At 54.2% G+C, this 26,687-nt stretch overlaps 12 protein-coding genes across 12 annotated transcripts; 7 read left to right on the top strand and 5 right to left on the bottom strand.

Annotated features, from left to right (window-relative positions):
• Positions 1 to 436: 436 nt before the first annotated feature.
• Positions 437 to 1,182, top strand: INS49_010102 (uncharacterized protein; the record flags this gene model as incomplete). The annotated part of the gene is made up of 3 exons (XM_043170828.1): positions 437 to 831; positions 891 to 1,047; positions 1,180 to 1,182. 3 exons carry the CDS (start codon positions 437 to 439, stop codon positions 1,180 to 1,182), a joined length of 555 nt encoding a protein of 184 aa, XP_043025393.1.
• Positions 1,183 to 1,702: 520 nt separating this feature from the next.
• Positions 1,703 to 3,304, bottom strand: INS49_010101 (uncharacterized protein; the record flags this gene model as incomplete). Its single annotated transcript, XM_043170827.1, has 3 exons — positions 1,703 to 1,780; positions 1,887 to 2,602; positions 2,656 to 3,304. 3 exons carry the CDS (start codon positions 3,302 to 3,304, stop codon positions 1,703 to 1,705), a joined length of 1,443 nt encoding a protein of 480 aa, XP_043025392.1.
• A 1,701-nt stretch (positions 3,305 to 5,005) lies between these two features.
• On the top strand, positions 5,006 to 5,391 carry INS49_010100 (uncharacterized protein; the record flags this gene model as incomplete). The annotated part of the gene is made up of 3 exons (XM_043170826.1): positions 5,006 to 5,067; positions 5,142 to 5,163; positions 5,257 to 5,391. The coding sequence occupies 3 exons, from the start codon at positions 5,006 to 5,008 to the stop codon at positions 5,389 to 5,391; spliced, it is 219 nt and encodes a 72-aa protein (XP_043025391.1).
• Positions 5,392 to 5,607: 216 nt separating this feature from the next.
• INS49_010099 (uncharacterized protein) lies at positions 5,608 to 6,784 on the bottom strand (the record flags this gene model as incomplete). The annotated part of the gene is made up of 2 exons (XM_043170825.1): positions 5,608 to 6,094; positions 6,150 to 6,784. The coding sequence occupies 2 exons, from the start codon at positions 6,782 to 6,784 to the stop codon at positions 5,608 to 5,610; spliced, it is 1,122 nt and encodes a 373-aa protein (XP_043025390.1).
• A 438-nt stretch (positions 6,785 to 7,222) lies between these two features.
• On the bottom strand, positions 7,223 to 10,206 carry INS49_010098 (uncharacterized protein; the record flags this gene model as incomplete). Its single annotated transcript, XM_043170824.1, has 6 exons — positions 7,223 to 7,266; positions 7,319 to 8,038; positions 8,114 to 8,138; positions 8,862 to 8,986; positions 9,040 to 10,008; positions 10,056 to 10,206. 6 exons carry the CDS (start codon positions 10,204 to 10,206, stop codon positions 7,223 to 7,225), a joined length of 2,034 nt encoding a protein of 677 aa, XP_043025389.1.
• Positions 10,207 to 11,183: 977 nt separating this feature from the next.
• On the bottom strand, positions 11,184 to 12,058 carry INS49_010097 (uncharacterized protein; the record flags this gene model as incomplete). Its single annotated transcript, XM_043170823.1, has 2 exons — positions 11,184 to 11,780; positions 11,834 to 12,058. The coding sequence occupies 2 exons, from the start codon at positions 12,056 to 12,058 to the stop codon at positions 11,184 to 11,186; spliced, it is 822 nt and encodes a 273-aa protein (XP_043025388.1).
• Positions 12,059 to 14,588: 2,530 nt separating this feature from the next.
• INS49_010096 (uncharacterized protein) lies at positions 14,589 to 15,986 on the top strand (the record flags this gene model as incomplete). The annotated part of the gene is made up of 1 exon (XM_043170822.1): positions 14,589 to 15,986. One exon carries the CDS (start codon positions 14,589 to 14,591, stop codon positions 15,984 to 15,986), a length of 1,398 nt encoding a protein of 465 aa, XP_043025387.1.
• A 1,278-nt stretch (positions 15,987 to 17,264) lies between these two features.
• On the top strand, positions 17,265 to 19,322 carry INS49_010095 (uncharacterized protein; the record flags this gene model as incomplete). Its single annotated transcript, XM_043170821.1, has 8 exons — positions 17,265 to 17,511; positions 17,683 to 17,882; positions 17,944 to 18,193; positions 18,252 to 18,364; positions 18,469 to 18,769; positions 18,849 to 18,926; positions 18,988 to 19,176; positions 19,258 to 19,322. 8 exons carry the CDS (start codon positions 17,265 to 17,267, stop codon positions 19,320 to 19,322), a joined length of 1,443 nt encoding a protein of 480 aa, XP_043025386.1.
• Positions 19,323 to 20,465: 1,143 nt separating this feature from the next.
• Positions 20,466 to 21,157, top strand: INS49_010094 (uncharacterized protein; the record flags this gene model as incomplete). The annotated part of the gene is made up of 2 exons (XM_043170820.1): positions 20,466 to 20,555; positions 20,801 to 21,157. The coding sequence occupies 2 exons, from the start codon at positions 20,466 to 20,468 to the stop codon at positions 21,155 to 21,157; spliced, it is 447 nt and encodes a 148-aa protein (XP_043025385.1).
• Positions 21,158 to 22,347: 1,190 nt separating this feature from the next.
• Positions 22,348 to 23,422, top strand: INS49_010093 (uncharacterized protein; the record flags this gene model as incomplete). Its single annotated transcript, XM_043170819.1, has 3 exons — positions 22,348 to 22,412; positions 22,476 to 23,196; positions 23,255 to 23,422. The coding sequence occupies 3 exons, from the start codon at positions 22,348 to 22,350 to the stop codon at positions 23,420 to 23,422; spliced, it is 954 nt and encodes a 317-aa protein (XP_043025384.1).
• A 465-nt stretch (positions 23,423 to 23,887) lies between these two features.
• INS49_010092 (uncharacterized protein) lies at positions 23,888 to 25,131 on the bottom strand (the record flags this gene model as incomplete). Its single annotated transcript, XM_043170818.1, has 2 exons — positions 23,888 to 24,404; positions 24,479 to 25,131. 2 exons carry the CDS (start codon positions 25,129 to 25,131, stop codon positions 23,888 to 23,890), a joined length of 1,170 nt encoding a protein of 389 aa, XP_043025383.1.
• An 824-nt stretch (positions 25,132 to 25,955) lies between these two features.
• INS49_010091 (uncharacterized protein) lies at positions 25,956 to 26,519 on the top strand (the record flags this gene model as incomplete). The annotated part of the gene is made up of 1 exon (XM_043170817.1): positions 25,956 to 26,519. The coding sequence occupies one exon, from the start codon at positions 25,956 to 25,958 to the stop codon at positions 26,517 to 26,519; it is 564 nt and encodes a 187-aa protein (XP_043025382.1).
• Between the last annotated feature and the right edge of the window lie 168 nt (positions 26,520 to 26,687).

Genomic DNA, 26,687 nt, shown 5'->3' with positions numbered 1-26,687 from the left:
CGAGATGCAATGTGGCCACCAAAAAAGTCGGAGGTTTGGACAATGAAGCAGAATTGATAACCAATGCACTGCGTAGGCTGAATTATCTCAGCCGCAACAATTGTCTGATTCTGAGATAGCGCTGATGTTGCGCTTAGATCCCGGCTCCTGGCTCTGGGTCGAAGGCCTGACGTCCAACCAACCTATTCTGAGGGCGCCATTATGGGGCAAATCATGTAGCCGCCGAACGCTGCGAGGATGGTCCCCAGCAACAACAACGATAATTAGCGCTTCAGAGCGGACCAGACAATGTGCTTCTTGCTATAGATAGCAGGACTTAATTGTCTCTTTGTTATGATCCGCGTCCCCTTGTATCCAGCCTTCAAATGAATCTCGGCTGCACCCAGGCCTTCGATCCATGTCCATCAACCTTGTATAACCCCGAAACACTTAGTCAATGCGTCAAGGTTATTATTCTCATCTTCCGCCGAGCCTTCTTGGATTGCTTGCCTCGGTGCTACTGGCCCCCACAAGCGCTTCTCCCGCACCCGATCCGGACTCTGTCAATGTCCAGACCATCACCGTAACCGCTCCGCCGAGCATCCCCTCAACAGCCCCGCAGTTGACAGACACCGCGCTCTTCACCTCCGCCATCCTGAACAGTACGAATGTCTTCCGGAGTCAGCACAACGCCTCCGCCGTGACGTGGAACACCACCCTCTCGGCATTCGCGTCCTCATACCTCGCGTCCATGGGACCCGGGTCCCCGGACTCGGGCTCAGAGTGCGACTTCGCCCACTCCGGCGGCCCGTACGGCGAGAACCTGGCGCTGGGCTGCGACGAGGTGACGGGGTGCGTGGACCTTGGGGCGACGAGCGGGAGCAGTTCGACTACGGTGATCCGGGATTCAGCGAGGAGACGGGCCACTTCACGCAGCTGGTGTGGAAGAACACCACGGCCGTGGGCTGCGGGAGCCGCTTGTGCGGCACGAGGGGGTGGTATATTGTGTGTGAGTACTGGCCGCGCGGGAATATCATTGGCCAATTCGGAGAGCAGGTCGGGCGGCAGGTCAGCGGCACTGCGGGTAATGGCATGGGTGATAATGCGCCTGGAGACAATGGGATGTGGAGCCAAGCTGCCAGAGGCGGGCCAGCATCATGGCTGATGTATTTGACTACTTTGATAATGCTAGTATTATAGTAGACATGGAAGGGATCATGGCCTGTGTTGAAACCACTGGAAAGTGCTTGCATGGCATAATTACTCCGCGGATCGAAAGAGCAACAGTATGTATTTGTACATATGGCCTATTCTGTCTAAAAGTACTACAAATTAGGTTTCGATTGAATCAAGCGAATGGGCAGAGAAAAGAAAGAAACACCGAAGCGGTAATTAATAAGAATTGAGACAGCAACGAAGAGAACTTATTGGGGAAAGATTTTACGAATGGGGATATCCTGAAGGCATACAAACTCAGGGAGGTCTCAGCTCATACATAGAATACAAATCCATTAATTAATTGAAACAGCTAGTCCTGTTTCATTCCTAGCTACGGCAACCCAAGAGTAGGGAGAGAATGAACGACATGGGTATCTAAATACACAAGAAAATACAGACAACTTGAAGCGAGTACTTTTTTTTTTCGGTGTACCTGGACTTGATGATCAGGTACAAGAGGCCGACAGGTATGTCGCACGCCCGTTCTCAAACCAGGCGCATCCCCCTACTCAGCATCGGGAATGATGTCGGTTTCGGCCATGATGTCAGCATCGGTGGTGATGTCAACAACAAACCCCTCCTCCTTCGCCGCAGTCAGTACATTTGGCGTCCGTGTCCCAGCTGGGCTTGTCGTTCTCCCACTGCCTGGCGTGCCAGTCTGCGCCATCGGCGCCCTCTGCCGAGCGTACCTTGTTGTACCTGCGCTTGGCCAACTTGGGACCACCCCCGGGACCTCCGGGCGGGGGTACGCCGGGAACGGGAGGTACACCGGGAACAGGAGGTACGCCGGGCACTGGAGGTACACCAGGAACAGGGGGTACGCCGGGGACAGGTGGCAAGCCAGGAACAGGTGGCAAACCAGGGACGGGCGGCAAACCAGGGACGGGCGGCGGGATCGGCGGCAAACCAGGAACAGGCGGCGGGATCGGCGGCGGGATAGGCGGCGGGATAGGTGGTGGGATAGGCGGTGGGATAGGCGGCGGAATAGGCGGCGGAATAGGCGGCGTTCCTGGATCTCCTGGAGGGGGAGGAGGTGGAGGCGGAGGCGGTGGAGGTGGAGGCGGAGGCGGAGGCGGAGGCGGTGGAGGCGGAGGCGGTGGCGGTGGCGGTGGAGGCGGAGGCGGTGGCGGTGGCGGCGGCGGCGGCGGCGGTGGAACAGGGGGAGGAATGGGCGGATAAGGTGGGTAAATTGGTGGATCAGGGTACTTTGGGTAGTCCGGGTACTTCGGAGGTTCTGGATACTTTGGGGGTTCCGGGTACTTTGGTGGGTAGGGTGGATATTTGGGCGGATATTTGGGCGGCTCCGGCTTGTGGTACTCCTTGTCCTTGTACTCCGCGCAGAGATACAATACCAGGTCCGCGAAGTCATCACAGGTCTTCTTGCCGCCGTCCTCAACTTCGTAACCTGCATATCCGGTCAGTGATGAGCCTCAAGGTGAAGGGTCCCATTGAACATACCATGTTTCCAGTACTCGGCAGGGCAGTAGTCCTCTTCAGGCTTGAGAACCACTTTGTGGCCGTCAAAAGGATGGCCGTACTTGTCGTACAGGTCATAGTGGACCTTCTCGTAATCCTTCTTGTAGTAGAGGATGAGCTTGTCGTGGTCTTTGTACCAGTAGTCCTTGTCCTTGACAATCTCTAGTGCAACGCCGCCTTCCAAGTACTTCTCGACGTACTCCTGGCGGCAACCAATCTTGTAAGGTCCGTCTGTGTCCCAAGCAACAGACCACAAGTAGACGTCGTACGGGCAGAAGTTGACAATCTTCGCGTGTCCGTGGCCCTTGTGATAGTCCGGCTTCTTGTGATAGTGAGGCTTCTCGTGATAGTCAGGATAGTCAGGCTTTTTCGGGTAGTCTGGCTTCTTGGGATAATGATCGTAGTCATCATGGCAGTCATCCTTGTAGTCGTCATGGCAGTCAGGCTTCTTGGGATAGTCCGGCTTCTTGCCATAGTCGGGGTAGTCAGGCTTCTTCCCATAGTCGGGGTACGAAGGCGGCGGTGGAGGGCCATAGCCAGGCTTCTTGCCGTAGTCTGGAGGATCACCGACTGCTTGGACGCCCGCCGCCGTAGCCGACAGGCCGGCCAGGACGTAGGGAGTGAAACGCATGGCTGACTCTCACAAGACTGACCTAGCGAATGATGCAAGCGAGAAACCAGATGCTTGACTGCCAGTGAGAAGTCAGGAAGAAAAAGGAAGAAGGAGGAAAGCCACCTCTCAAGATGTGCGGACGGCCTATTATACCCTCAAGCTTCCAACATCGCCATGACATCTTGTCATGATAGGCCAGTCTCCTTTTGTTGAGTGGCACATGTCAACAATTGTCAGATACACCATGCTAATATCAACATGAAGCTTGCCCAAGTGTCTTGAACCCCTCGTGCAGCACGCGATCGAGATGAAACATCATGGGAAACCCTAGAAGAGTTATGTAAAAGTTTGTCGTAGACAGAGTCCGGCGCGGTGACCAGTCCTGCCATGTTGGTTGACAGCTCTCAGTGGCGTCTGTGCGAGCGACGGAGGATTCTTGTGATTGTTTTGGAGCTCGAGCTGCGAGGAAGGCAGTAATTACCATGGTTGACATTCATATGCTTAAAGGTGCTCGGGTATGGCAGGGCAGGGAAGGGAGTCGGATGGGAGGCACGTTATGTGAGTTGTTGTCATGCTGGAGGGGTTATTGGGACCCGAAACGAAGATGGTGCTTCGAGCCCTCGTGTCTATTGTGGAGCAGACACTTGCTGGAGTAGTCCTGCGTCACGATGCCACCTTTTCCAGGTCGGGCCCCATCGAACTCATGATCGGTTGGTCCTTGCTGAGCTCCCTCGTTCGAGAGAGCTCAGGCTACCGAAGCTCCTTCCGAAGCTCACATCCCTAAGCTACACTTAAGCTACTTCGGGAGCCAGGCTACACAGCAAGCTCTCGTTAGAGCTTAGTTGTCATGGTGATCTGCAGGTCGCGAGCGCAGTGCTGGTCTATGTGATGTCTTGAGTCACGTAGCATCTCTAGCGGTGGGATTCCACTCGTCTGACAGCTGTCAGAAATGGCCCGGTATGAAGCCCGACGCCATGACGGTGGTTTGGGAGAGGAGGCGACTTGACCACGTTGGTGGTAGCTCTGTCGGCGAGCTGTTGGTGTTGGGTGGTATGTGTTTTTGTGAAATTCTGCGGTCAAGGACTGAAATTGAGGATGTCTGGAGACGGAACACTGGCCTCAATATCGCACCTTGTATTCCACTCAGACTTGCCAGTGTTGAATCAACTCGCAAGGTTTGGGCGGCGGGTAAGGTGAGGAAGTGCACGAACGTTGCATGACCACGCATTCTGCTTTTCCCACATGGTCGGTGGTGTGCATTCGGCCGAGACGATCAATCCACGCTCCTTCCTGGAGCTTGCTCCATGCAGCTTGCCCTTGCAGCTGTCAGATGCCACAAAGCAAGGACGGAAGTGGTGATGTAATCGAGACGGCCCTGTCGATCCGTCAACCACCACGCAGCTAGCGCGACTGTTCCGCCTTCCGCGAAACGGCCCAGGCGCCCATGGGCGACAGAGGACAGACCAGACAAGACGCTTCTGCTTCTGGCTGGTCTCTGAAAAATATCGTCATGGATGTCTTTGAGCCACGCCAGAAAACGACATGACGTCTTGCCGGTGCTTGTGCCCATAAAAGGGCCGTTTGCGCATGAGCAACGTCTGAGTCGCACCTCCAGTCTACTCCAGTAGTGACATGCTCCGTCGTGCACTGGAACTGATCAGACCGCCGCCAACGTGCACCAGACAGACTCGGACCCTCAAGCTCTCACCACGTTCCAACATGCCGTCGTCCAAGGGAAAGCCGACAGATCCCGAGCTGCGCGAGGAGCTCAAGGAAGGCAAGTGCTTGTCTTCTCTGCTCCAGACAGATCTGGCATGACTCACCAGACTAACTTTGCTGGACAGAGATTAAGCAGGAGCCAAACAAATCTGGAGGAGGTGAGGGCCAATGGTCTGCGTGGAAAGTAAGAGAACAAGGAGTCCGAACCATCTGGTCTCGAGTGAGAGGTTGCTGACAACCGCGTGCCCCAGGCTTCGAAACTAGCCAAAGAGTATGAGAAACAGGGAGGGGGGTACGAGAACGAGCCAGGGTCCAAGAATGAGCCGAAGAAGGGGGATCCAGAGCCCAAGAGCGATAGCAAGAAGAAGAAAGAGACCGAGGACTGATCATATGGCTGTACATTTCCCATCTAATACATAGCTTTCAGAAAGATTCTCGCAAATCAAAGCCATCCAGAACACGCCCCAACGCCGCGCAAAATCCTCAATATCGTCCAAAACGTTGGACCGTTGCAAGTGAATTTTTTAACCCACAGCATTTGTTTAACGTAGGCCGGTGCCGCCGTTAAATAATAGAAATTCAGAAATGCTTGCTTAATCGTATCAAGCACGGCCTCCCTCATCCTGAGGCCATACCTCCATCATGTCGAGCCACTCGAGCGCAAACGCAGTCGTGATCTTGGCCCAGTCGCGCACCGTCGGCATGTCCAGGTGCTCGCCGTCGTCCTGCATCGTGTGCCAGACGCGCGGGAACGGCGTCGGGATGAGGTGCAGGATGGGCACGCCCCTGGCCATGAAAGGGACGTGGTCGTCGCCCACCCAGGACCGCGTGAACTGCGTCGTCAGCTTGTCCGTCTCGGGCAGGAAGGGGCTCGCCGGCGTGGTCTCGAGGAGCCCCAGGTCCCGCATGCGCTGCTCGATCTTGGCCATCGCCTTGTAGGCCCAGTGTGTCGGGAGAAAGTAGGACGGGATCTTGGGGTCAGCGGCGCCTAGGAGGTCGAGGAGGACGAAGAGGCTGATCTGGTTCAGGCGGTTCGGAAAGTTGGCCATGGCCATTGTCGGCTGGTTCTCCCACGAGTCGGCCAGGGACCTGTAGGCTGGGCGTCAGCGACTTGAACACGTGCGAGAAGCGCGTAGTAGCTTACCTTGCCCCGTAAAGCGAGTCTGTGTCGGTCCATGACACGAACGCCTCCTCGCCGTCAAGCAGTAGTATTTGCACACCCATGTCCATCGCTGGTGTCCCGCCCAGCTCGCCCAGCGCCACCATCTCGTCGTACATCTGTGTGAGGTACTTGTCGATACTCCTAGCCACATGCATGAGCATTGCGCAAGGCGCCGCGCTGTCCGTCGCGCCGATGAAGCCCTCGGGAGTGAGCTTGCTGTCGAAGTGGGCCACGAGGGTCAGGATGTTGGCCTGCCCCGTCTTCGTCCACGGCGGCTCCCTCTTGAATATAATGTTGTTGAACGGGACGTCCTTGGAACCCGTCGCGGGCGTCTTGTCCGTCGAGTTCTGCCACTCGGTCGTCCAGTTGGGCAGCTCCCTCTGGAAGAAGTCGACAAAGTGCTGCTGGACCTTGACGGAGCCGGGCGTCCCCGGGACGCGCGGGATCAGGATCGGGGCGAGCAGCGCGCCATTGTGGATGTCGAAGTCCTCGTCGCTCGGCCCCGGCACGGCGCGCAGGAAGCTGTCGGAGAGGGGCGAGTAGGCAGCTGCTGTCACGAACAGCAGGAGGGCGGCCAGCATCGAGGGAACGTGGCCCAGGCCGAGCAGCCGTTTCATGTTCGGGAACGTCGTCGGGATTGGGATTGCGCCCTTGTTGTCATGCTGTGGTGGTGATGGTAGCAAGGTTCTGTTTTAATAATATCACAAAGTCGGGACGTCTTGATCAATTGGATTGGGTGATGTATTGGACAATTGCTGTTAGAGCAGTAGAAGACACTTTTGGACTCGCTGTCCTGCGGTTGACTTCAGGATCCCTGCAACGTCTCGAATCTCGAGTGGGGCCCCACGATCTTTAGCCTCAATGCCCGCATTAGCGTCAGTTACATGACCTGCAGGGTCCCACCACCAGCTCGTCCAATTCAAGGGCAGCAGCATCAAAAGCTCCGTCAATACAGTTACATGCTAGCCTTCTCTCGACAGACATGATTAAAGCTGCTCAAATCTCGTGTTCCCTCCCATGAGACAATGCTCTCCTACTTCCCTCGGGACAGACTCTTAGACCATGTCGAACTTTGGTGGCACGAAGCCCTGGACAGCCACTGCCAGCCTTCATCTATCATGCACAAGACCAGATCCAGTGTGAGCTCTCACCGCCGCGGGAGACCATGATCACAGGGCGGAGCTTGGGTTGCTGGCTCCTGATCACCCTAGCTCGAGAAATTTGCCTCTGGATTTCACCAGCATCTTTCCCCTCTCTTCCCACCTCAACACCTGTCAAGAAATCCAATCCCTTCTGCACATGTCGCATCTCCCGAGCAGCCAGTTTCTCCCACCGCCGCATGAACTCGACGAGGTTGGTCGGCTTGCGCAACTGTGTGAAGTTTTCCCACTTCTTCAGCCAGTCCACAGTATTGAACTTGGCCTGCGCGTCGAAAAGTCTAGACATCTGACGCTTGTCTTCGATGGGAATCAAGACACTCTCATCGGCGCCCGAGTTGCCAAACAATCCTGTGCTTGCAGCTTCCTCGTCGTTGACGTCCAAATTCAGGTTCAAGATGATGAAATCGCATTCTTTGCGCCCGCGGACCAAATCGTAGTAGATTTTGCGACCCTGATCCTTGATCATCGTGCAGAAACACAAGGCCCATGATGAATCAAGAGCGATGTGCACGTCTCGGTTGAGGAGAAGGCCGTAAACATGGTCCTTGTTGGGGTTTCTCCTTGGTCTTCCAGAGGCTGGAGTACCAGGCTGGCCCATGCTGACCACAACAGTGTCTCTCTTTGAATCGACCCACACGCGACTCAGCCTGTTGCTGTACTTGGTGCCATCACAGAACGAGATCTTCTTCGCCGACCCACTGGCAAGGGCCACTGCGCGAGCCTCAGAACATACGTGGGCGATGGTCGGGCGTTTTTCAGCCTTGGCCCCATGAACTTGCTACTGACGCCAGACGTGGTATTTGAAATTGAACTTTTTGCTTGGACGAGGGAATGTATGGACCCGGTGGGGAAGGCTGAGCTCCCAGATTGCGATTCGCAGCTCCGCTGGCAACGCGGGAAATCGGTGAAAAGTCCGTGGGACAGCTCCATCCGGTGACGCTGCCACGGTGGGGGAGGGCTTGGGCAAGTAAGGTAACTGAGGAGGCAGTAGATTGGTTGAGAGGCAGCCCAGAAGGACGTCCTCATTTGGTTGAGGAGGATCGTTGTCTGTCATCTTGTGGAAAGTGTGTTTGATTGTTTTTGTTGTGTTGTGTTGGACAGAGTGTGATGTTCATGTTTTGCTTCAGTGCGGGAAGGTGTGGAAGGAGATCAAGCTTCCCAAAGCAAGGTATCAGGCAAGTGGCAGTTAATCACTAGCGGCCAGGTCACCCCTCCCCCGTCTCCCTTTCCAGGCAGGAACATTCCCTTCCCCATGTGCTGTGGAGGACATTCACACTTAACACGGTGAAGACAAAGATGTTTATGGTAAATACCTACTGCTACGTGACTAATTATGCCTGATACTAGAATCCATGGACAATCTGTTTGGAGGAGTAATGAAGTTTGTCTTACAAATGAGGGCAGTCAAAGTCCTGCCCTTTGGTTTCATGGCTTTTCAGGTGAATCTGCGTTCTGATGTATCTTACTAGATCTTTGTCTTGAGGTCAAATCCTCTCTTGCCATACAGTATCTGTCTTGCAAGCAGAAAGCATACGCCTCCTGCAAGTACGATGCCAACATAAAGGCCGGCCAGCGCCCGGGTTCCAAAGGTGGAGAGCATCTGGCCACCAAGAGGCACCGTCAGTAATAGCGAGAAGCTGACAAAGAAGTACATCGTGCCTGCAGATATCTGTCAGTGTGGACCTTGGTCTCCTCGAACCGTCACTGCTTACCGTAGTACCGCCCATAGTCCTCCGTCTCACAAGTCTTCCCCATACAAACGGGAGTAAGTGATATGAAGCTGCCAGAGCCGAAGCCCCAGAGGGCAGAAAAGACGTAAAGCGCCTTGAGGGAGGTGGAGCCGAACGGAACCAGGATCGCTCCTGTAAAAGCTGCCGTGCAGAGTATCATGCAGACTAAGACATTGAAGTGGCCAAAGTAGTCGCCCGCCAACCCCGGAAGAAGTCGACCGAACGTTGAGCATCCGTTAGCGATGGCCAACAGGACATATCCCGTGCTGGCAGGGAAGTTGGCTGCCGCCACATATGTCGGCAGCAGACCAAAGACGCCGAAGATGGCGAACTCTAGTGCGAAGATGCCGATCGTGATGAGCGTAAAGGTCTTTGACGTAAGAGCCATGAAGTTCAACGCTATCCTCTTCCGGCGATGCTGCTCCGACGCCGCGGAGCTCTGCTGCGGCAGGGGTTGCTGCAGACAGATCGAGCCCACGATCATCGCCGCCGCGTTCATGAACGCAAGGGCGCGGATGGACCATGCCCAACCGACGCTGGGGAGCAGCGACCGCAGCATCAGAGGCATGACTATCCCGCCGATTGAGCTCCCGCATAGGGCGATGCCCATAGCGAGGCCGCGGCGTTGGACAAACCACTTTCCGATGACCGCTACGCCGATGGTGGAGATGATGGCCGCCCCGAAGCCTCCCCAGACGGCGATCGTAAGCATGAAATGCCAGTACTGGGTGCATTCGGCCAGGACGAAGAAGACGGGGATGTATATTGCACATCCGATGGGGCCGAGGAGGCGAGCACCGTAAACATCAAACAAGGGCCCGAACTGAATCCCCAGGAAGAGACACAAGGAGGTATACAGTCCTGTGATCCATCCGATCTGGGTGGTGGAGTATCCTGATAGCTGGTGGGTTGCTAGATAGGACTGGACTGTTCCAATGGTCTGCATGAAGCCTGGTGACCACAGCGTTAGCGGGCATGATAAAGACAGAGGCTTATACGATCTCGCTTGCCATAAGTTGGGAACAAATAGCAGAAGGCACCAGCGACGGAAAGCCATGCTTTGGTGCTTGTCTCGGGGACTGGACTCGAGTCTGGTCGAGGGGGCAGCGGCTCGTCAACGGCCTCGCTGAGGATCCCCCCGCCTGCCATGGGACGGTGACTTGGTTGAACAGCCTGTTCAACATCTTGGTTTTGGATGTTTGGCAGCTGGATCAGTTGTATGGACGACGAAGCTCTTGACGAGTCCATAGTGCGACGTATACTGGGATTGCCACAATAGCTTGTGTATTGTCAATTACGATATTTGGGACAAGTGAGTCAACTCTTATAATGTTAGCGGACTTTCCATACTTATTTGCAAGTAGTAGAGCGGAATTGCGATATCGCACGCAAAGCCGATCGATTAGTGGCGACTAGCAACGGCGGGCGAATCATCGCAAAACGCATCGGCGTCCCGAAACCGCAACTTTCGGCAAACTAAAATGCAAACAAACTTTGCATGTGAGAAAACGGGCAGTCTCCACAAGTAAGAACTCAAGCCGACCCAATTGCCAAGTTTGCTATCTATCATCATGATCGCAATGTGGCAGTGGATATGGATGGTGGTGAGGACAGCGCCTCATGCAGCCGGCGATAGTTACGTCTCCATTGTAGCCAAGGCCATTAGTTTGCGGATTTTGTAACAGTATGTGTTGATACGCACCAGTGCTTACTCGTGGAATAATTGTGACTCAACAGAGAGGGTGACTGAGACCCCGATGGGGCAGACACCGTGGCACATTGCACCCTTTTCCTCGATGCTTACGCGATATTTGATATGAGCATGTGAGACCCTTCCAAGTAGACTGAAGGTTTCTTCTAGCTCTTGGACAGGACTTGGAATTTTGTCGAGCCTGAGATCCGCGGACACAAGAGTCTCACGAATGATCTCATAGGCAGCTTTTCTCGTTATTCAATGATACACGGTATAATAAAACCATACACGAGATCACAAGCTCTTCTTCTAGCATGAATCCATCACCATCTCCAATAGTAGTCCGTGACAGCCACAATATGAGCAACTGACCGCTTTTCCAACATCACATTATCTTAGTGATTCCTTGCGGCACGGACTACGCCACCGTTCTTCACTTTCCGAGTCGAAGGGTGGCAAAAACATCCTGGGCTCGGGCAATCTGACCCGGAGTGAACTCGGTCTTGCAGGAATCAACAGTGTAGTCCATATAATTGTGGATCGCGTCGAAGCCAGGGCTATCCGGGCAGGTGTCAGAGCTCGCAGGGCATCCAGCCGTTGCTTCTGCTTGCTGAGGCGTGTCGGCCACGAGGTCGCCCTCACCGGTGCACGAGTTGCCCTCAAAGGTATGGAAAAGGCCAAGCCAGTGTCCGACCTCGTGAATTGTCGTCAGGCCTTGATTGTACTCTGCCATCTCCGCACCGGGCAAAGTGCCGGCCAGATTGACCACGCCGTCGCGGGAGAGCGTCGCGTCGTCCACTTCGGACTCTGGATAGAGCGCGAATCCGAGCACCCCGAAGTTCTCGTACAGGTCGCTGAGGTAGTACAGGTTCAGGTCGGCGTAGGTCCCTTGGCGGAGAGCCGCTTTGTAGTCGAACTCGCACTGTTCCCAGGCATCGCATAGAGCCCATGTGTCGTTGACGGTGTAGTCCACACTGACGGTCACAAAAGTGAAGCCGGAACCCGCATATCTATCGTTCAATACTTCGAGCTGTGCAAATCAGTCATGTGGCCACAATTTCTGTCCCCCATGGATTTACCCACCTGCTGGTCTATCATGGATCGTGGGTACAGGCCTTCCTTGGCCTCCCTTGTGATAACATGAACGTAGGTGTTGATTGCATGTTCAGCGGCGACGTCCCGTGGGCCGTTTTGCGATCGAGTCACCAGCGCACGCAGGTCTGCTGGAGGTTCCGGCGATGCACAAAGCTCTTGTGCCGAAACAAACGCACCGCCAAACGCGACAAAGGTACCCGCGAAAGACTTCATAATCACCTAGACAGTCGACCGCGAGGGAACTGAAATGAATGAGTAGTTTAGAACGCAATGAGAAGTTCAAACATTGTGACGAATGTCAAGTCCAAGCCAGCTTATATTATCAAAGCCCGCCTCGCTTCACACCATGCGTAGTGAAATGTGGGAATATAGAGACATATCTGGTGACACGCTCCTGGCGCTAAGCAGGGCTTGAAGACGTAGCCAAGACTTTGTCCTCTGTGGTTCTCCGGGTAGAAAGGTTGACTGTAAAATTACCTTCAAGCACGATATTCATTGTGACCCTGTCTATCGGCTGCTATGCGACCTGTCACTTCAGAAGCCGTTCCTTGCGCGAAACGTATCTGAGGACATCATCGAATACGGCACCTGGTCTGCGGAATCTGGGGTCAATGACCGTTTAGGTATAACTGAGAGACGCTGGATACGAGCTGGACCCAGATTTAGAAGACTTGACATCCGAGTTAGGGTTGCAAATTCCTCGGAGGGCATCCTTATGCGGCAGGTACTTTATGCCCAGCAATTTTCGCCATTGCGCTACCCTCTTGGCAAAGATAGAATGCCGGAGGCGCCCGAATCTCAACCACTTTCTTTTGCTCATATACTTTCATCGACCCTAAGGCTGTTCAACATCTTGGAACCACTGTCAAACTCCCAGGTAGCAAATCACAGATATCCGTAAGACGTCAACCCATCCCTGCGTGCAGCATATGTTCGTTGGCATCAATGCTGAGCATCAACGATCACGACTTTGGCATGAAGGCCCGAATAGAAGAAGTTGATAGGAACTGCTCGACCCAACCGACTGCCTGTAAGAATTCAGGACGATAATAGAGTATATTCAAGCTATTCGAAGGAGGGAGATTTGACCCATATATATAGACGAACATTCGGCTAAGGTTCGGTCTCCCGATTCTCACTAAAATAACTAGTAAAATAGAGTCCTCGTGTTGATTATTAGTTTGTGGCTTAGAGGTGACTAAATAACGGCGTATAAGCCGCGTATAATCTATTATATAAACTGTCTATAGACCGTTTATTTTAGACTGCCCTTGCCCTCAAGTGATTGTGAAGAGTCATTACGACTCTGCCATTGTGTCATCTTTCTACAAGTAGTGATCGGAGTAACACATGGACACAATTTGGCGTCTGGTCCTCAGGGTACATGAAACCAGGCTCTCGACTGAGTCAAGCAACTCGTTCATATCTGAAGCCACGGCTTTCAAGGCAATTTGTCGCCGCCCTTTCTAGACCACCAACGATTTCCTGGGACTGAAGTGTATTATTTAAGGGGTGCACAGAAGTTCCTCATGATGTGACGCGGCTTTATTCAGGATGGTCTGAACATCCTCACGTCGTGCAACTTGCATCCACTTAATTACATTGGCTCATTCAGCTCCTCGGCTAGGATGTCTGACCACGATATTCGTTTGAGTTCAACGATTATTGCCGTCTCATTTTCGGTTTGCCTTGGATGTGATCTTCTGTGGCCAACTTGAATCCTATGTCTAACCCTGCAAGCCATGAGCGCTCACGCCAACAACGACTTGGCATATCGCTCACATGTAGGTGGCGCCAAGCAGTATCATGAAATAGATTAGGTCGCGTATTTGGGTGTGTATATCCCGTTTAGAACCATCTGAGTCTTGGCCGGATTGATTGCTGGTGAAGAGTAGCACGTATCAAATAAGATGCTGCGAACCCTTTTCGACTTCAGGAAATCCAGTTGCCCAGCAAGAGTACATCAGTCTGCCAAGAGGCAGAAATCGTTGTGGATACATAGCCGGCCGCGTAATTACGAGGCGTCTGGCTATCATAAGTTTGTGTATTGAGCATGCGTGTTCGCGTCTCTTTGGACCAACAGATCTTGGTGATCTCGGTGAAACGACTGAATAGTAGCGCTTACTGACGAAGTACCATGCATTCGTAATTGTATTTGAGGAGCCACAATCTTTTCTCCCCGTAGTATGCACAAGCTCTCTCGGATCTAGCGCCGATCCCAGACTTATGGCTGCTTGGCTGGGCGACAAGATTGACACCTCGGCGACAAGTAAGCCCTAAAGAGCTCTATTTCAAATCTTCCATGCAGCAGCAACTGACACATCATCATTTAAACATTGAGTCCCATTGGTTTCATCAACTGTAACGTGCTTTCGCGTGCCCAGTGCCTTGATATGTTTTGGCAAACCCGACAGGCAGAGGTGTTGAGTCTCTGTGTCGAAGTGAAAGTTATGGTCGCACTGAATTCATGTTGATCGCAGGGGTGATGTCGTGGGCCTGTCAGCTTATGCAGGCACTCATTGGATCAGTTGGTAGTGCTTACTTGCACGTACCGTACTGATTCGCCAAGCAGTCAGCCGGCGGTCCCGCAAGGGTCCTCGGTGAATCATTCTTGAACACCACGTCGCTACGCGCGAAAAGGGTTTCAGCTACAATACCATCTCAGCTTCAACCTTCATGAAAAGAGCCCTTGAGATATTTCTACCCACTCAGAGTCAAAAAGACATCAAGCCACAATCTCGCAATGACGGCCCAGCAAAGCGAGCTCAATGGCGCGGCAAAAGCCCCTGGGGACTTTCCCCACCTCCAAGATGTCCTTGGCCAGATGGCCTTTTTGAAGACATACGTCGTTATTTCTTACGGCCTCAGAAACCGAGGTAGCACTGAAGAGACCAGAAAGACACTAGAGAACGCTGCTGAAAAGCTCATTGAGGCTTTCCCTTGGGTTGCAGGCCATGTCATATACCAAGACAGCGGTCCGGGGAAGACAGGCCTCGCTGCCATCGTGCCCTACCCCCCTGGAGAGAGGTCAACCCCAGTCATCATAAAGGACATCAGCAATACCTCAGCTTCTCTCGACGAAATCGTAGAGGCAGGCGAACCAATGCACATGCTGGACGGCGAGATCCTGGCTGAACGGAAAGGGCTGCCACACTCGTACGATGAGAGCCAAGGGCCCGCTCCGGTGCTGGTTATACAAGCCAACATCGTCAAGGGAGGCATCCTGCTTTGTTTCCAGGGGAACCATCACGCCATGGATATGAACGGCATGGCTCACATGATGCGTCTCTTCTCCAAGGCGCTCCGCGGCGAGCCGTTCTCCGACGAAGACATCAAGCACGGGAATCGGGAGAGGCACAACGTGATCAAGCTCCTGGGCCCTGACGACGACAAGACGGATGTCAGCAAGCTCATGGTCAAGCCTCCGCCGCCTGGAAATCCCGAATCGAGTGCAGCAGCGCCGGACGTACAATGGGTCTACCTGCGCTTCGCCGGCCCCAAGCTGGCGGAGCTGAAAGCCGCAGCCGAGGCGCCAGAGCAGTGGATCTCGACGGATGATGCCCTGTCCGCCTTTGCCTTCCAGAGGGTCACCGCTGCGCGTATGAAGCGCATGGAGAAGAAGCAGCCGCATATCTCATTCTGTCGCGCGGTCAATGGCCGACGGTATCTCGATCCACCGCTGCCCAAGGAGTACATGGGCCACATGGTTGTCTGCACCTTCACCGATGTGCCGCTGGACTCGCCAATCGCAACTAGCGACTTTGGAGCCCTGGCCCGCCAGATCCGTGCCGACATACTCGACATCAAGTCCAACTATATCCAGTCGATCGCAACAGCGCTGCATGAGCTCGACGACAAGGGTGCCGTCTCCTACGGCGCGCCGCTGAACATGGCTGGTTGGGATCTCATGCTCTCCAGCTTTGCTGGCCTCGGCCTGAACGAGATCGACTTTGGCGATGCACTGGGTGGCAAGCCGTTGTTCGCGAAACGTCCGCGGTTTGCGCCGATCGAGGGCTTGCTCTACTTTATGCCGAGGACTGCAAGTGGGGACGTTGACGTTGCTGCTTGTTTGCGAAGCGATGATCTCGAGACCTTGAGGAATGATGAGGAATTCCTGAAGTACGGTAGTTACATTGGCTAGGAGGACCGCTCACATGTATGCTTGAGGTAAATATGCTGTCTCGATTCCTTTGGTGCGAGAGTTTCTCATGCAAGTAAATTTCCCTCGAGGCGTGGTGGTAAAGACGGATTATGGTCAGATTATGCTGTTTATCAATCAGGTGAATGAATCCAATCCTGAGTTGAAACTACCTAGGTATGCCAATTCCGGCGGACCTAAAAAGTCCCCAGTTGCAAAGGGGAGGCATTGTGCTTGGGCAACCCGTGAAGAAGAAGACGAATCAGTGCTGTCTTGAATGAGAGTCACCGATGATTTCCCCGATCAGGTGGGGTAATGATGATCTGACCTTCCTCGAGAGTATCTGCTCGATGAGAGACAACCCCGCGTTCACGATAATCATTTGTTACCTTTACCTGTTACGCAGCTAGAGAGTCAGTCTAATTAATATCCAACTAGTCATTCCATTCTCAGCTGAGCTGGCTCACCGCTATAGCATAGCCCCAGGGAAAGTTACCATAAAGCTGTGGCATGGTCGGGTTTACGCTCATTAAAGGTGAGCAGCCGGCCGGCTGGGAAGCCCTTGCTCAAGCTTCTGCGGGCATATTAAAAGATCGCTGGTGGATGCTTGGCCCGCGTCCAATGAAAGCATCGTGGGGCCTTGGGTCTATCCAGAAGAGGAAGGTCTATCTCTGAACACTTCTGAGATGCCAGCAAAGTCCCCGCATTGGAGGGAACTTGGGGCCACATTCGGTTGCTGTCGGGCAATCTTTGGCTTCTCCTGAACCCACCACAGGCACATGCACCGAAAGAGTCTGCTTATCTAGCCCACTCACGAACCAATTGATCGGCGGCCAGACAACTTGCTGCTGTTTTTGGGATCGCCTGCTAACGGGACAGGTAGCAAGCGCCACCAATACAAGCATTTAATAGGCTCGATGGTAGTGCATGTTCACGAGAGCCATGAAATATGCGAAATGAGACCTTCTCAAAGCGGCAGTTCACTTGTAGCGTTGCATCTCCATGTTCCCTCGAAAGCTTGTTTCAATGAAGCTTTCCGGGTTGTCCCTTCGCGCCTTGGCCCGCCAGGCCTGCATGCCTCCCATTCACGCGTGGGTCTGTTGACGATGTGCAATATAAATACCTAGCAAACGTAACTCCGTGGCATCCGTTATACTCTGCAGCCTGCCGTCCTTCCCTCGTCTTTGTGGTCATACAGAGGAGTCTCTGTTCACGTCGGGCAGGTCGATTTGCTCACAGTACCCAGGTCCTTGCTGCTTTGCAACAGCTACCACTAACAGCATGTCTCTTCGTGTGTTGGCCCTTTTGGGCCTTGCGAGCTTGGCTGCCGCCGCTCCAAACATGAAACCTTCTGCCAGCACTGTCAACAAGCGTTATGTCGAGGAGCGTAATGGAGTCACGTACAATGTCTTCAAGCGCGCCGGGGAAGCGTCGTCTCTTTCCTACGTCAAGAACAGCGGTATTTGTGAAACTACTCCAGGAGTTGATCAATACTCTGGCTATCTGGATGTTGGAACGGACATGCACAGTAAGCAATATTTGGCCTTTTTAGCGCTTTTCCCATCTCTTCGTCTATTTCAATTCTGTCATGGCTTTTCTTTTCTTTTTTTTTTTTACTTCTAGCCATGATTCAGGAAATTCTTGCGTCGTCCACTTCCCAATTTCAAATGTCATGACTGAGAGACTGACAAAATGCAAGTGTGGTACTGGTTCTTCGCGGCGCGCAGCCAGCCCACGACCGCTCCCCTGGTTCTCTGGCTAAATGGTGGACCTGGCTGCTCGTCGATGATCGGGCTGTTCCAAGAACACGGGCCCTGCCATTTCGTCGATGGAAGCAGCAAGCCGAGCCTGAACCAGTACTCTTGGAACAACGTCGCCAACATGCTCTACGTTGACCAGGTGAGCCAGAACCCCCCTCCGGAAGCCAATATGATTCAGCGCTGACACACGAGTTTTGAAGCCAATCGGAACTGGCTTCAGCTACGGCGACGACGAAGCGACGTCTACCGTCAGCGCCGCCGCGTACGTCTGGACGTTCCTCCAGAACTTCTACGCGGCATTCCCCGAGTATGAGAACCGGGACTTCGGTCTTTGGACCGAGTCCTACGGCGGCCACTACGGTCCCGAGTTTGCTGCCTATTTCGAGGCTCAGAATGCTAAGATCGCTGCCGGAACCATTACTGGCGAGAAGGTCAACTTGGTCGCGTTGGGTAAGATACCTTTACGAAGAGACCTCTGATGAAGCGTCCTCGCTGATATCTGTCCTAGGCATCAACAACGGGTGGATAGACCCTGTGCTTCAGTATCAGGCATACCCAATCTTTGCCTATAACAACACGTACAAGCAGCTCATCTCTCGGAGTCAGTACCAGAGTTATATGGTATGTTACTCTGACCTGAACCTGTCACACGTTCCTCCTTGGCTATGAATTACACACATAAATGGGTCAAGAGACTCGTTCAACTGACACTAACCACCCCACAGAGCGCTTACACCAAAAAATGTGTACCGGCAATGGCATCTTGCACGGGTCTGACCGGTAACAACAACGCATGCCTGAGTGGAGACAGCACCTGCCGCTCTGCTGTCGAGTCGCCGATCGAGAACGCCAACGACTTCAACGTCTACGACGTGCTCGAGCCCAGCAGCTCCCAGTCCACCGACCCACCGGAGACGTACGTCGACTATCTCCAGAGCCAGTCTGTCATGACCGCCATTGGGGCCCAGACGACCTACGGCGAATGCCCTGATACACCTTACAACAAGATGGTCGGCAGCGGCGACGGTAAGATTCTCAATATCTTGGTGCCATCCTGCTTTCATTCTACGTATTGTTGAAGCTAACTTGGAACAATCGTCTACAGAAGCCCGATCATTCCTCGAACCCTTGTCGGAAGTCGTTCGTTCAGGTGTCAATGTCTTGGTCTGGGCTGGTGATCTGGGTAAGTCCTTATCCCTTTCCGAAGAAGTCGAAAGCCCAATTCTGATTTGGAGAATGCAAAGATTGGATCTGCAACTGGTTCGGATCTCAACTGGTGGTGAACTCTATCAACTACACCGACAGCGCCGCCTTCCGGTCTGCTAAGCTTGCCGAGTACACTGTGAGCGGCAAGTCGCACGGCCAGTTCAAGACCGCTGGTAACCTGAACTTCCTCCGTGTTTACGAGGCCGGACACGAGGTGCCTTACTATCGTAAGTCTGCTCCCATTCCACGACTTCATGACGCATTGGAGACACCCAGTGATCAAGGAAACTGACCGTGTGGCCGAGCAGAACCCGCCGCGGCACTTCAAGCATTCACGCAGATCATGCAGGGCAAAGCGCTTTCGTCAACTTAAGTCGAGCATCGCAGTCCGGGCGGTACTGAGAATGGACGGGCACTGGTTGGACTGTTGCTTGCATGTAAAGTGCGATTCCTCAAGCACCTGTGTTGAGGAATATTTGGTGCGCGTGCTCACCTGCCTTGCCTGCACCTTTCGTACTCTTAACAAGCCCCTCAGTTCCATCCTGAGCTAGCCCTAGTCTATCCTATGCCAGATCCACTCGATGTAGCGTGCATGACAGGTATCTTAACCAGTGCAAATCGGGAGGGAGCTCCATAAGGAGATGCCCAGGTCATGGCCGGATGTAGGGATGTCGGCCGTCCTGACCCATGGACTTGCCATGAGAAAGGATCAGGGTCAGCCTCAGTAATGCGGAACCAGAAATTGCCTCGATGAACAAACCATATGACAAAGAAATAAGGGGGGCCCAAAGTCCAGCAAAGTCTTGATTCGATATTTAGGATGGCTTGGCCTTGGGTTGTCGAATGGAGCCTGCCGCCAACGCCTGAATCCAAGGGTTGTGATTCGTGAAGGCATCGTTTCCCACCGACATCGTGTCCTTGGTATCGTCATGTCCGACCAGAAAAGGCTGTGATTGCCAGGAAGATAGCACGATCGTGGTGCCACAAGCAGCCCGGGTCAACGACAGACTGGGTCACGGATGGGCTTTGCATCTCGTCCAAAAGGGGCATCCGGTTTCATCGTGTCGATCCCTTTGCCAAGCTTTGAGGCTCGCACTAGGCGCTGGGGTGGAGTCCTGCCGCAGTGTCAGTGAGCCTGTGGACGTGCTGACCACCCTGTGAGCACGCTGAAATGGGTGTCTGCAGGCTGCACATCACATTTAGAGCCTAGCCGTTGAACGTCTTGGATGTTCACGTTCAGCACAGTATTGACTCCACGATAAACAACAATGCAAGATAAAGCTCAAGCCAGCAGCAGAGACATTTCTTGAAATGAACGTCATCTGAACAAGAGAAATAGGAAAGGCTCGGTAGGGTGCGATAGCTTGTAACTCGGATGGCTTTTTTGGCTGTGGTTGGTCGAAACGTCCCGGGTCAGAGTGTGCGCCCGGCGGCAGGGGAGGGCGTCTCACCCTTCGTCTCATCCACGGCACCCCTGAGACGAACGCGCGACGGCCCACCACTGAACCACCACCACATGGACCTGTCAGATCACCAAATCTGCGATCTAGAGCGGTTCCACGAAGCCAAGCTCATTGAGCCGCTGGGCGGGAGCCCCAGGAGACTCGTGTGCATGGGTGCGGGCCCCCAATAAGTGGTGCATGGGCAGCCCGCGGGGCGTTGCGACTTGGGTCCTGTCTCCTCTTGGCTTCGCTTTTCTTCAGTTCGTCTGCCCTGATATACTTCCATTCGTTACCAACCTCGACTCCTTTGCACCATCCCAACCTTTGAGTCATTGCTGGTCAATTGTCTTTCCGCGTACATTCTTTTTCACCAAAACTTGCAAACCTTAATCCTTCTTGGCTTCTCTAGTTCACGGCAGCGCCGGCGCTCTCCCAGACCTCGACACGCACGCACTCAACCGACGACTCCGCGAAAAGGAAACCCCGGAAAACCACCGAAATGACGTCGATAGGCTTCAAGGAGATCGACATGTCGGTCAGCACCGTCCTCGCCATCAGCCCATCGGATCACCTGGCCATCACGATCGTGGGCGTCGCCTGGGCGAGCACAGCCTACGCCCTCGGCATGATATGGACGGCTTTGGCCCTCATCGACCGGTGGAGGGGCACCCACGGTGAAGGGAACATCAACTTCGTGTCGGTCATCGCGGCGCTCGTCATGGCCGCTGCGTGGCCCGTTGTGCTCGTGGCAATCATTGTCATGTAGCCGTGCTAGGGCCATACGAAAAAAAAAGAAGAAAAAAAGAACCGACCGCGGTGGATGACATGAGAAGGATGGTGGTTCATTTCGAAATGCGGTCTGATGGGCCGTGGCCCGGCCCGACTCGGCGGGTCAAGATTGAAGGCGGCACTGGAAGACGGTTGAGGGCCAGGCGGTGATAGCCGAGTTCTGTCTCTTCGTACTCGAAATTTTTGGTTCATCGACGGAGCTCAAGCTCTCCCAGGCAACAAGCCAAAATCAGCTGCACTCTGCTGTTCTTAGGCTTCGGGTGGACCATTGCATGCGTTGGTAATTAGCATGGGGCTCACACATCTGACGGGCAAGTCCCACGTCGAGGCGTAAAGTGCAGCCTTCGAGGGCACACACCGGTGCCAGCCAGGAGAAAGGCGTGTGGTGAATTTGTGGAGGCTCATCCCGTTGGTGCTCATCGGGATCTTGCTCGTCCCCAGACTTTCCAAGACCAACATGTTGTTGGAGATTTAAGAAATTACACCTTTATATTCATTCCTTGTAACTTCGAGTCTCAACAAGCAGTAGAAATCCTATGCTGGTGCTGGTCGGCACAAACGACTTATATATCTTGTGCAAGTATCGTCTCTACACTTGCATGGAGAGGGCACGCCTGGTCGATTTTTCTTTAGAAATCATTGTCCTGAGTGGTACCAACAAACAGGCCTAGAAGCGGCAGATGGTATGGGGTCGGGGGTATTCGCCATCATCTCCTTGCCAGATTCAAGATTGTAATACCGGATTTGATGCAATTCCACGGCACGAAGCATTTGCCGGTGGTCACAGTGAAAGTCAGGTTGAGGCTGATGAAGATAATCTTCTCCTGGGGTCAGGGAAAGCCCACATTCGCGCTGGAGTTGTTGCGCAGGAAAGCGGTTAGCCGAACGCACCTGCCGCAGCTGCCGTGGAGCTTCACATAGACCAAATTGGCAGGACAGGCCAATGGGAATCTTGCCCTGGGTTTGGCGTCATAGACAGGAACCTCCATCGGATTAGGCGTCTTAAATCCGCATCCCGCCATCTTAATTAGATACAAACGTCACTGCTGCTAGCGATTAATGACCCAGCGGCCGCCCTTGTCTCCCCACTTGGCACTCCACCACGAAAAACAACATCATCTCCCACAGCCAACACATGTCACATTCAGCTCGTTCTCGAAAATAACAATGGCAGCTAACATACCTCAATTCAAACTCAACAATGGCGTCCTGATGCCCAGCGTCGGCCTGGGGTAAGCCTATAGTTCCCTGGCTGCGCTGATTGCTTCGAGCAGTGATGACTAATTCCTACACAGGTGCTGGATGGGATCCCCGGGTGGCGGTGAGAAGGTCTACCAGATGGTCTCGACCGCTCTCAAGGCGGGCTACCGGCACGTCGACACGGCTGATGGCTATGGAAACGAGGAGGAAGTGGGTCGTGCTATCCGGGACTCGGGCATCCCACGCAAGGAGATCTTTGTCACGACGAAGCTCAACAACACCGACCACCACCGGGTCAAGGAGGCCTTCGAGCGCTCCCTGAAGGCCCTCGACATCGAGTACATCGACCTCTGGCTGATGCACTGGCCCCAGGGCTTGCAGGACGGCCGCAGCCTCAAGCCCGACGAGAGCCCCACGTACAGCGAGACCTGGGCCGAGATGGTCAAGCTCTACGAGGGCACGGGCAAGGTGCGCGCCATCGGCGTCTCCAACTTCGGCGTGCCCATCCTCAAGTCTCTGCTCGCGACGACCAAGGTCGTCCCCGCCGTGAACCAGGTCGAGCTGCACCCCTGCCTGCCCCAGGAGAACCTGCGCAAGTTCTCCGCCGACAACGGCATCGTCGTCACTGCGTACTCGCCCATCGGGCAGCCGGCCCCCGGCCAGGTCTCCCCCCTCCTCACCGACGAGACTGTGAAGGAGGTCGCCAGGAAGCACGGCGTCACCGAGGGGCAGGCCTTGCTCAGCTGGGGTGTACAGCACGGCATTGTTGTCGTCCCCAAGAGCGAGAACCCGGAGCGTATCAAGGCCAATATCAGCGTAAGATTTCCTCTGGTCAAACATTTGAGAGATAGCGGTCGCTAAATTTCCAGAACAGCTTGTAAAACTCGACGATGCGGATATCAAGGCCATTGATGCTGTGCACAAGAAGCCTGACTTGCACCGCAGTCTGCTGAACTACCACAGCCCTGACGGGTCTGTTTTTGGATGGACGTACGAGCAGATGGGCTGGGAATTGGAAGTTGGCGGCAAGGCGAAGGCATAAAAGCTCGATTGCCAACTGTATGTATGACAGGGTCTCTCCATCAGTGGCTAACCGTATAGAAAGAAAATATAAACGTCCTGACTGCGTTGATCTTATTGTGTCAACTCACCTACGCCATGACCTCCAAACATCTGAAGCACTTTGATGCACTGCGTAACTCTCTGGTAGAGTATCTTCCAATTCAACTCTACTTACTTCAAAACACTGGCTTTGCCTTTTGTTACGTGGTTTGCAGTCACTCTCTAGGCCAACTCTGCGACAACCTTCAATCTCTATTGACACGCAGCCAGTGGTCCCAGAGAGGCAAATTGGGCAAATTGCCCACAGATTTCATCTTGCGGATCATCTCAAATTGAAGCGATGCAAGGTATAATTCGAGGTTCCCGTTTCTCACACTTTTATTTGTCACATGGTGCCATGCACTTTGACTTTTTGATGATTTCGATCATTCGTTGGAATTGCTGACTATTTAGATAGCTCTGCACCCCTCCTGAACGCTGATAACCTTTGCTCATATCTCTGCTGGAACCGATCGTCCAAATTCAGCAAACGGATGGCATTACCAGCCAAGACGCCGGCTCTCTGATCCCAGCTCATGAACTTGTCTAATTTCTTACCTTCCTCGCCGTTCCCAATCAGCATCTCCCCAGCCGTTGGCACCTCGCCAAGCGGGAAGGGATAGTCACTGCCCAAGACCATGTTCGCGGACGGGATCTTGCGCAGAACATAATCGAGCAAATCTGCATCATGCACCAGGCTGTCGATCCATATATTGTTTCCGATGGCGAGATGTTGTGTCGGTGTGACCCCCCCAGCAGAATGTGCCACCAGGTCTGGCCGGCAGTTGAAGCCATGTTGGATGCGACCCAGTAGTGCTGGGAAGGATCCTCCGGCATGGGCAAAGCAGAGACGGAGATTTGGATGTCGGAGGAAGACGCCAGCAGAAGTGAGGTTAAGCATCGCCAGGGCTGTCTCGCAGGGCCTATCTCTGAGGTTAGCATCGACCGACTATGAAGAGTGGGATGAGTTGAAGTATCATGCAGTCAGTTCACTTACATGCCGACCAACCAACTGCCCCAGTACTTGCCCCACCTGGCCTCGTTCTCCTCCTTCCAGGAGTAACCCAGTGGGTGCACGAAGACCGCCACATTCAATTCTTCGCATGCGCTCCAGAACTTCTCCAGCCTCGCGTCGTCTAAATCGATCTCCCCATCCGCCAGCGGCGCGGACGTCCCTATCTGCACACCCACCAGCCCCAGCTCTTTCGACCTCCTCAGCTCCGTCACAGCCTCGTCGACGTCCTGCAGAGGCACCGTGGCCAGGCCCACAAACCTATCCGGCGACTCCTTGACGATATCGGCAATATGCTCATTCAGCGCCCGGGCGAGCACAACCGCAGGCTCCACGGGGGCGTCGTAGCAGAACAGGAGCGGGACGGTCGACAGGACCTGCACGTCGACGCCGGCGGCGTCCATCTCGCGGACCCGCGTGGACGGGTCGTAGCAGTTGGGCTTCACCCGCCGGAAGAACTTGCCGCCGTTGTACATGTCGATGTCGCCGGAGCCGTCGGCGCAGGGCTGGAAGCTGGGCCAGGCGTAGGACCCGCCCGAGGCCGCGGACGGCGGAGAGGTCGGGCAGGGAATGGGGCATGATGTGGGTGTGCAGGTCGATTCGGTAGAGGGACTCGCCCGTCCGGCGCGGGCTTCCATGGTGGATGTGGGAGGTTGGCGGCGAGCCGCTGCTCAGGCTGGTCAGGGGTGTTGAGCTGCCGGACTCGGGGTAGCAGCAGTCGCAGCTGTTACCGTCTGTGAGGATTCCGGGAGCCATGGTGTTGCGTCTTACTGGGTACACCTGCAACTTATTGTCTAATAAAGGCGTTCCCGTAGCCTTCTTCAGCTTCGGATATTGCACTATTGTATGTAGATATCTCTAAACAAACTCACAACAAACATCCAATGGATCAATAGCGGGATTTACGAAAACAAAGAGGGTTTCCTTCGACAATGGAAGGCAGGTTCCCAACATGCCTTGAATCGTACATCATTGCCGTGCGTGGTGAACTCTCTGGGCCGGTGTTGCGCCCGCCTTCCGCATCCGCAGGTTCGGATGCAAGGGCGGAAGTTGAGGTTAGCGGCGGATGCAGCACGCCAAAAAGCCTAATCCATGGCCGAGCAGTTGCCGCTGTTCCAGTGGACGGTTGCAGATTGCGGGCCGCCAAGTAGCAGCTCTGGAGCCCACTACCGCCGACGTCACCAAGAAGCTGCTCACCAGTGCGGGCAAACAGCGGCTCGGTTCTCAGTTCTCGTGATAAAGTGATCGTAGCGAAGCCAGCGACCCCCATCTACGCAGCGAAATTTCACTCTTCCAGCCCACAGCTCTCGCTAACCTTCCATTCATCCGGCTTATCACCAAATCCAAAGTTTCTGAAACCGGTCACTCTTCAGCTTTACCGCACCACACGCCTAATTTAAATAATCACAGGCGGCTGTTCTTAATCCGGCTCACCCGCAGGCTCAACACAACCACCATCACAATGAACGGCGACTCAACAGGCCACGCGGCCCTCCCGCCACCAATGGCCTTCGCCTCGTGGCTGAGCAAGAACGAGAACCTTCTGCAGCCCCCGGTCAACAACTACTGTCTCTTCAGCGGCAAGGACATGGTCCTCATGGTCGTGGGCGGGCCCAACACGCGCAACGACTACCACGTGAACGAGACGGAGGAGTGGTTCTACCAGCTCAAGGGCGCCATGTGCCTCAAGGTCGTGGAGAAGGACGCGGGGGGCAGAGAGTTCTTCAAGGACGTCGAGATCAAGGAGGGCGAGATGTTCCTGCTGCCGGGGAACACGCCGCACAACCCGGTGCGGTTTGCCGACACCATTGGCCTGGTTATGGAGAGGGTGAGGCCCGAGGGCAGCCTGGACCGGCTGAGGTGGTACTGCAAGAAGGGCGGCCACGAGGTGCCGACCATCATCAGGGAGGAGGTGTTCCACTGCACGGATCTGGGAACCCAGCTGAAGCCGTTGATTGATAACTGGAGGGAGAACGAGAGCGTGAGGAAATGTCCGGCGTGTGGCCAGGCCGAAGACCCTCAGTGAGGTGGTTAAGTAACGACAGAGACGAGAGAATATTGAATTGTGTGAGATACTTGAGGGAAAGCGATTAGTTAGAGCGTGTTGTGGAAGTTTTGATGTTTTAACGTGATGCATTCAGCTCACCACCGTGGACAGAAAAGGGAAAGTTGCTCATAGTCCCTGGAGGGCCGT

Source organism: Diaporthe citri (assembly GCF_014595645.1).
Source record: "Diaporthe citri strain NFHF-8-4 chromosome Unknown scaffold_4, whole genome shotgun sequence".
NCBI classification, from domain to species: domain Eukaryota; kingdom Fungi; phylum Ascomycota; class Sordariomycetes; order Diaporthales; family Diaporthaceae; genus Diaporthe; species Diaporthe citri.
The sequence above is the reverse complement of the archived record's forward strand: the minus strand, read 5'-3'. Positions and strand labels throughout refer to the sequence as shown.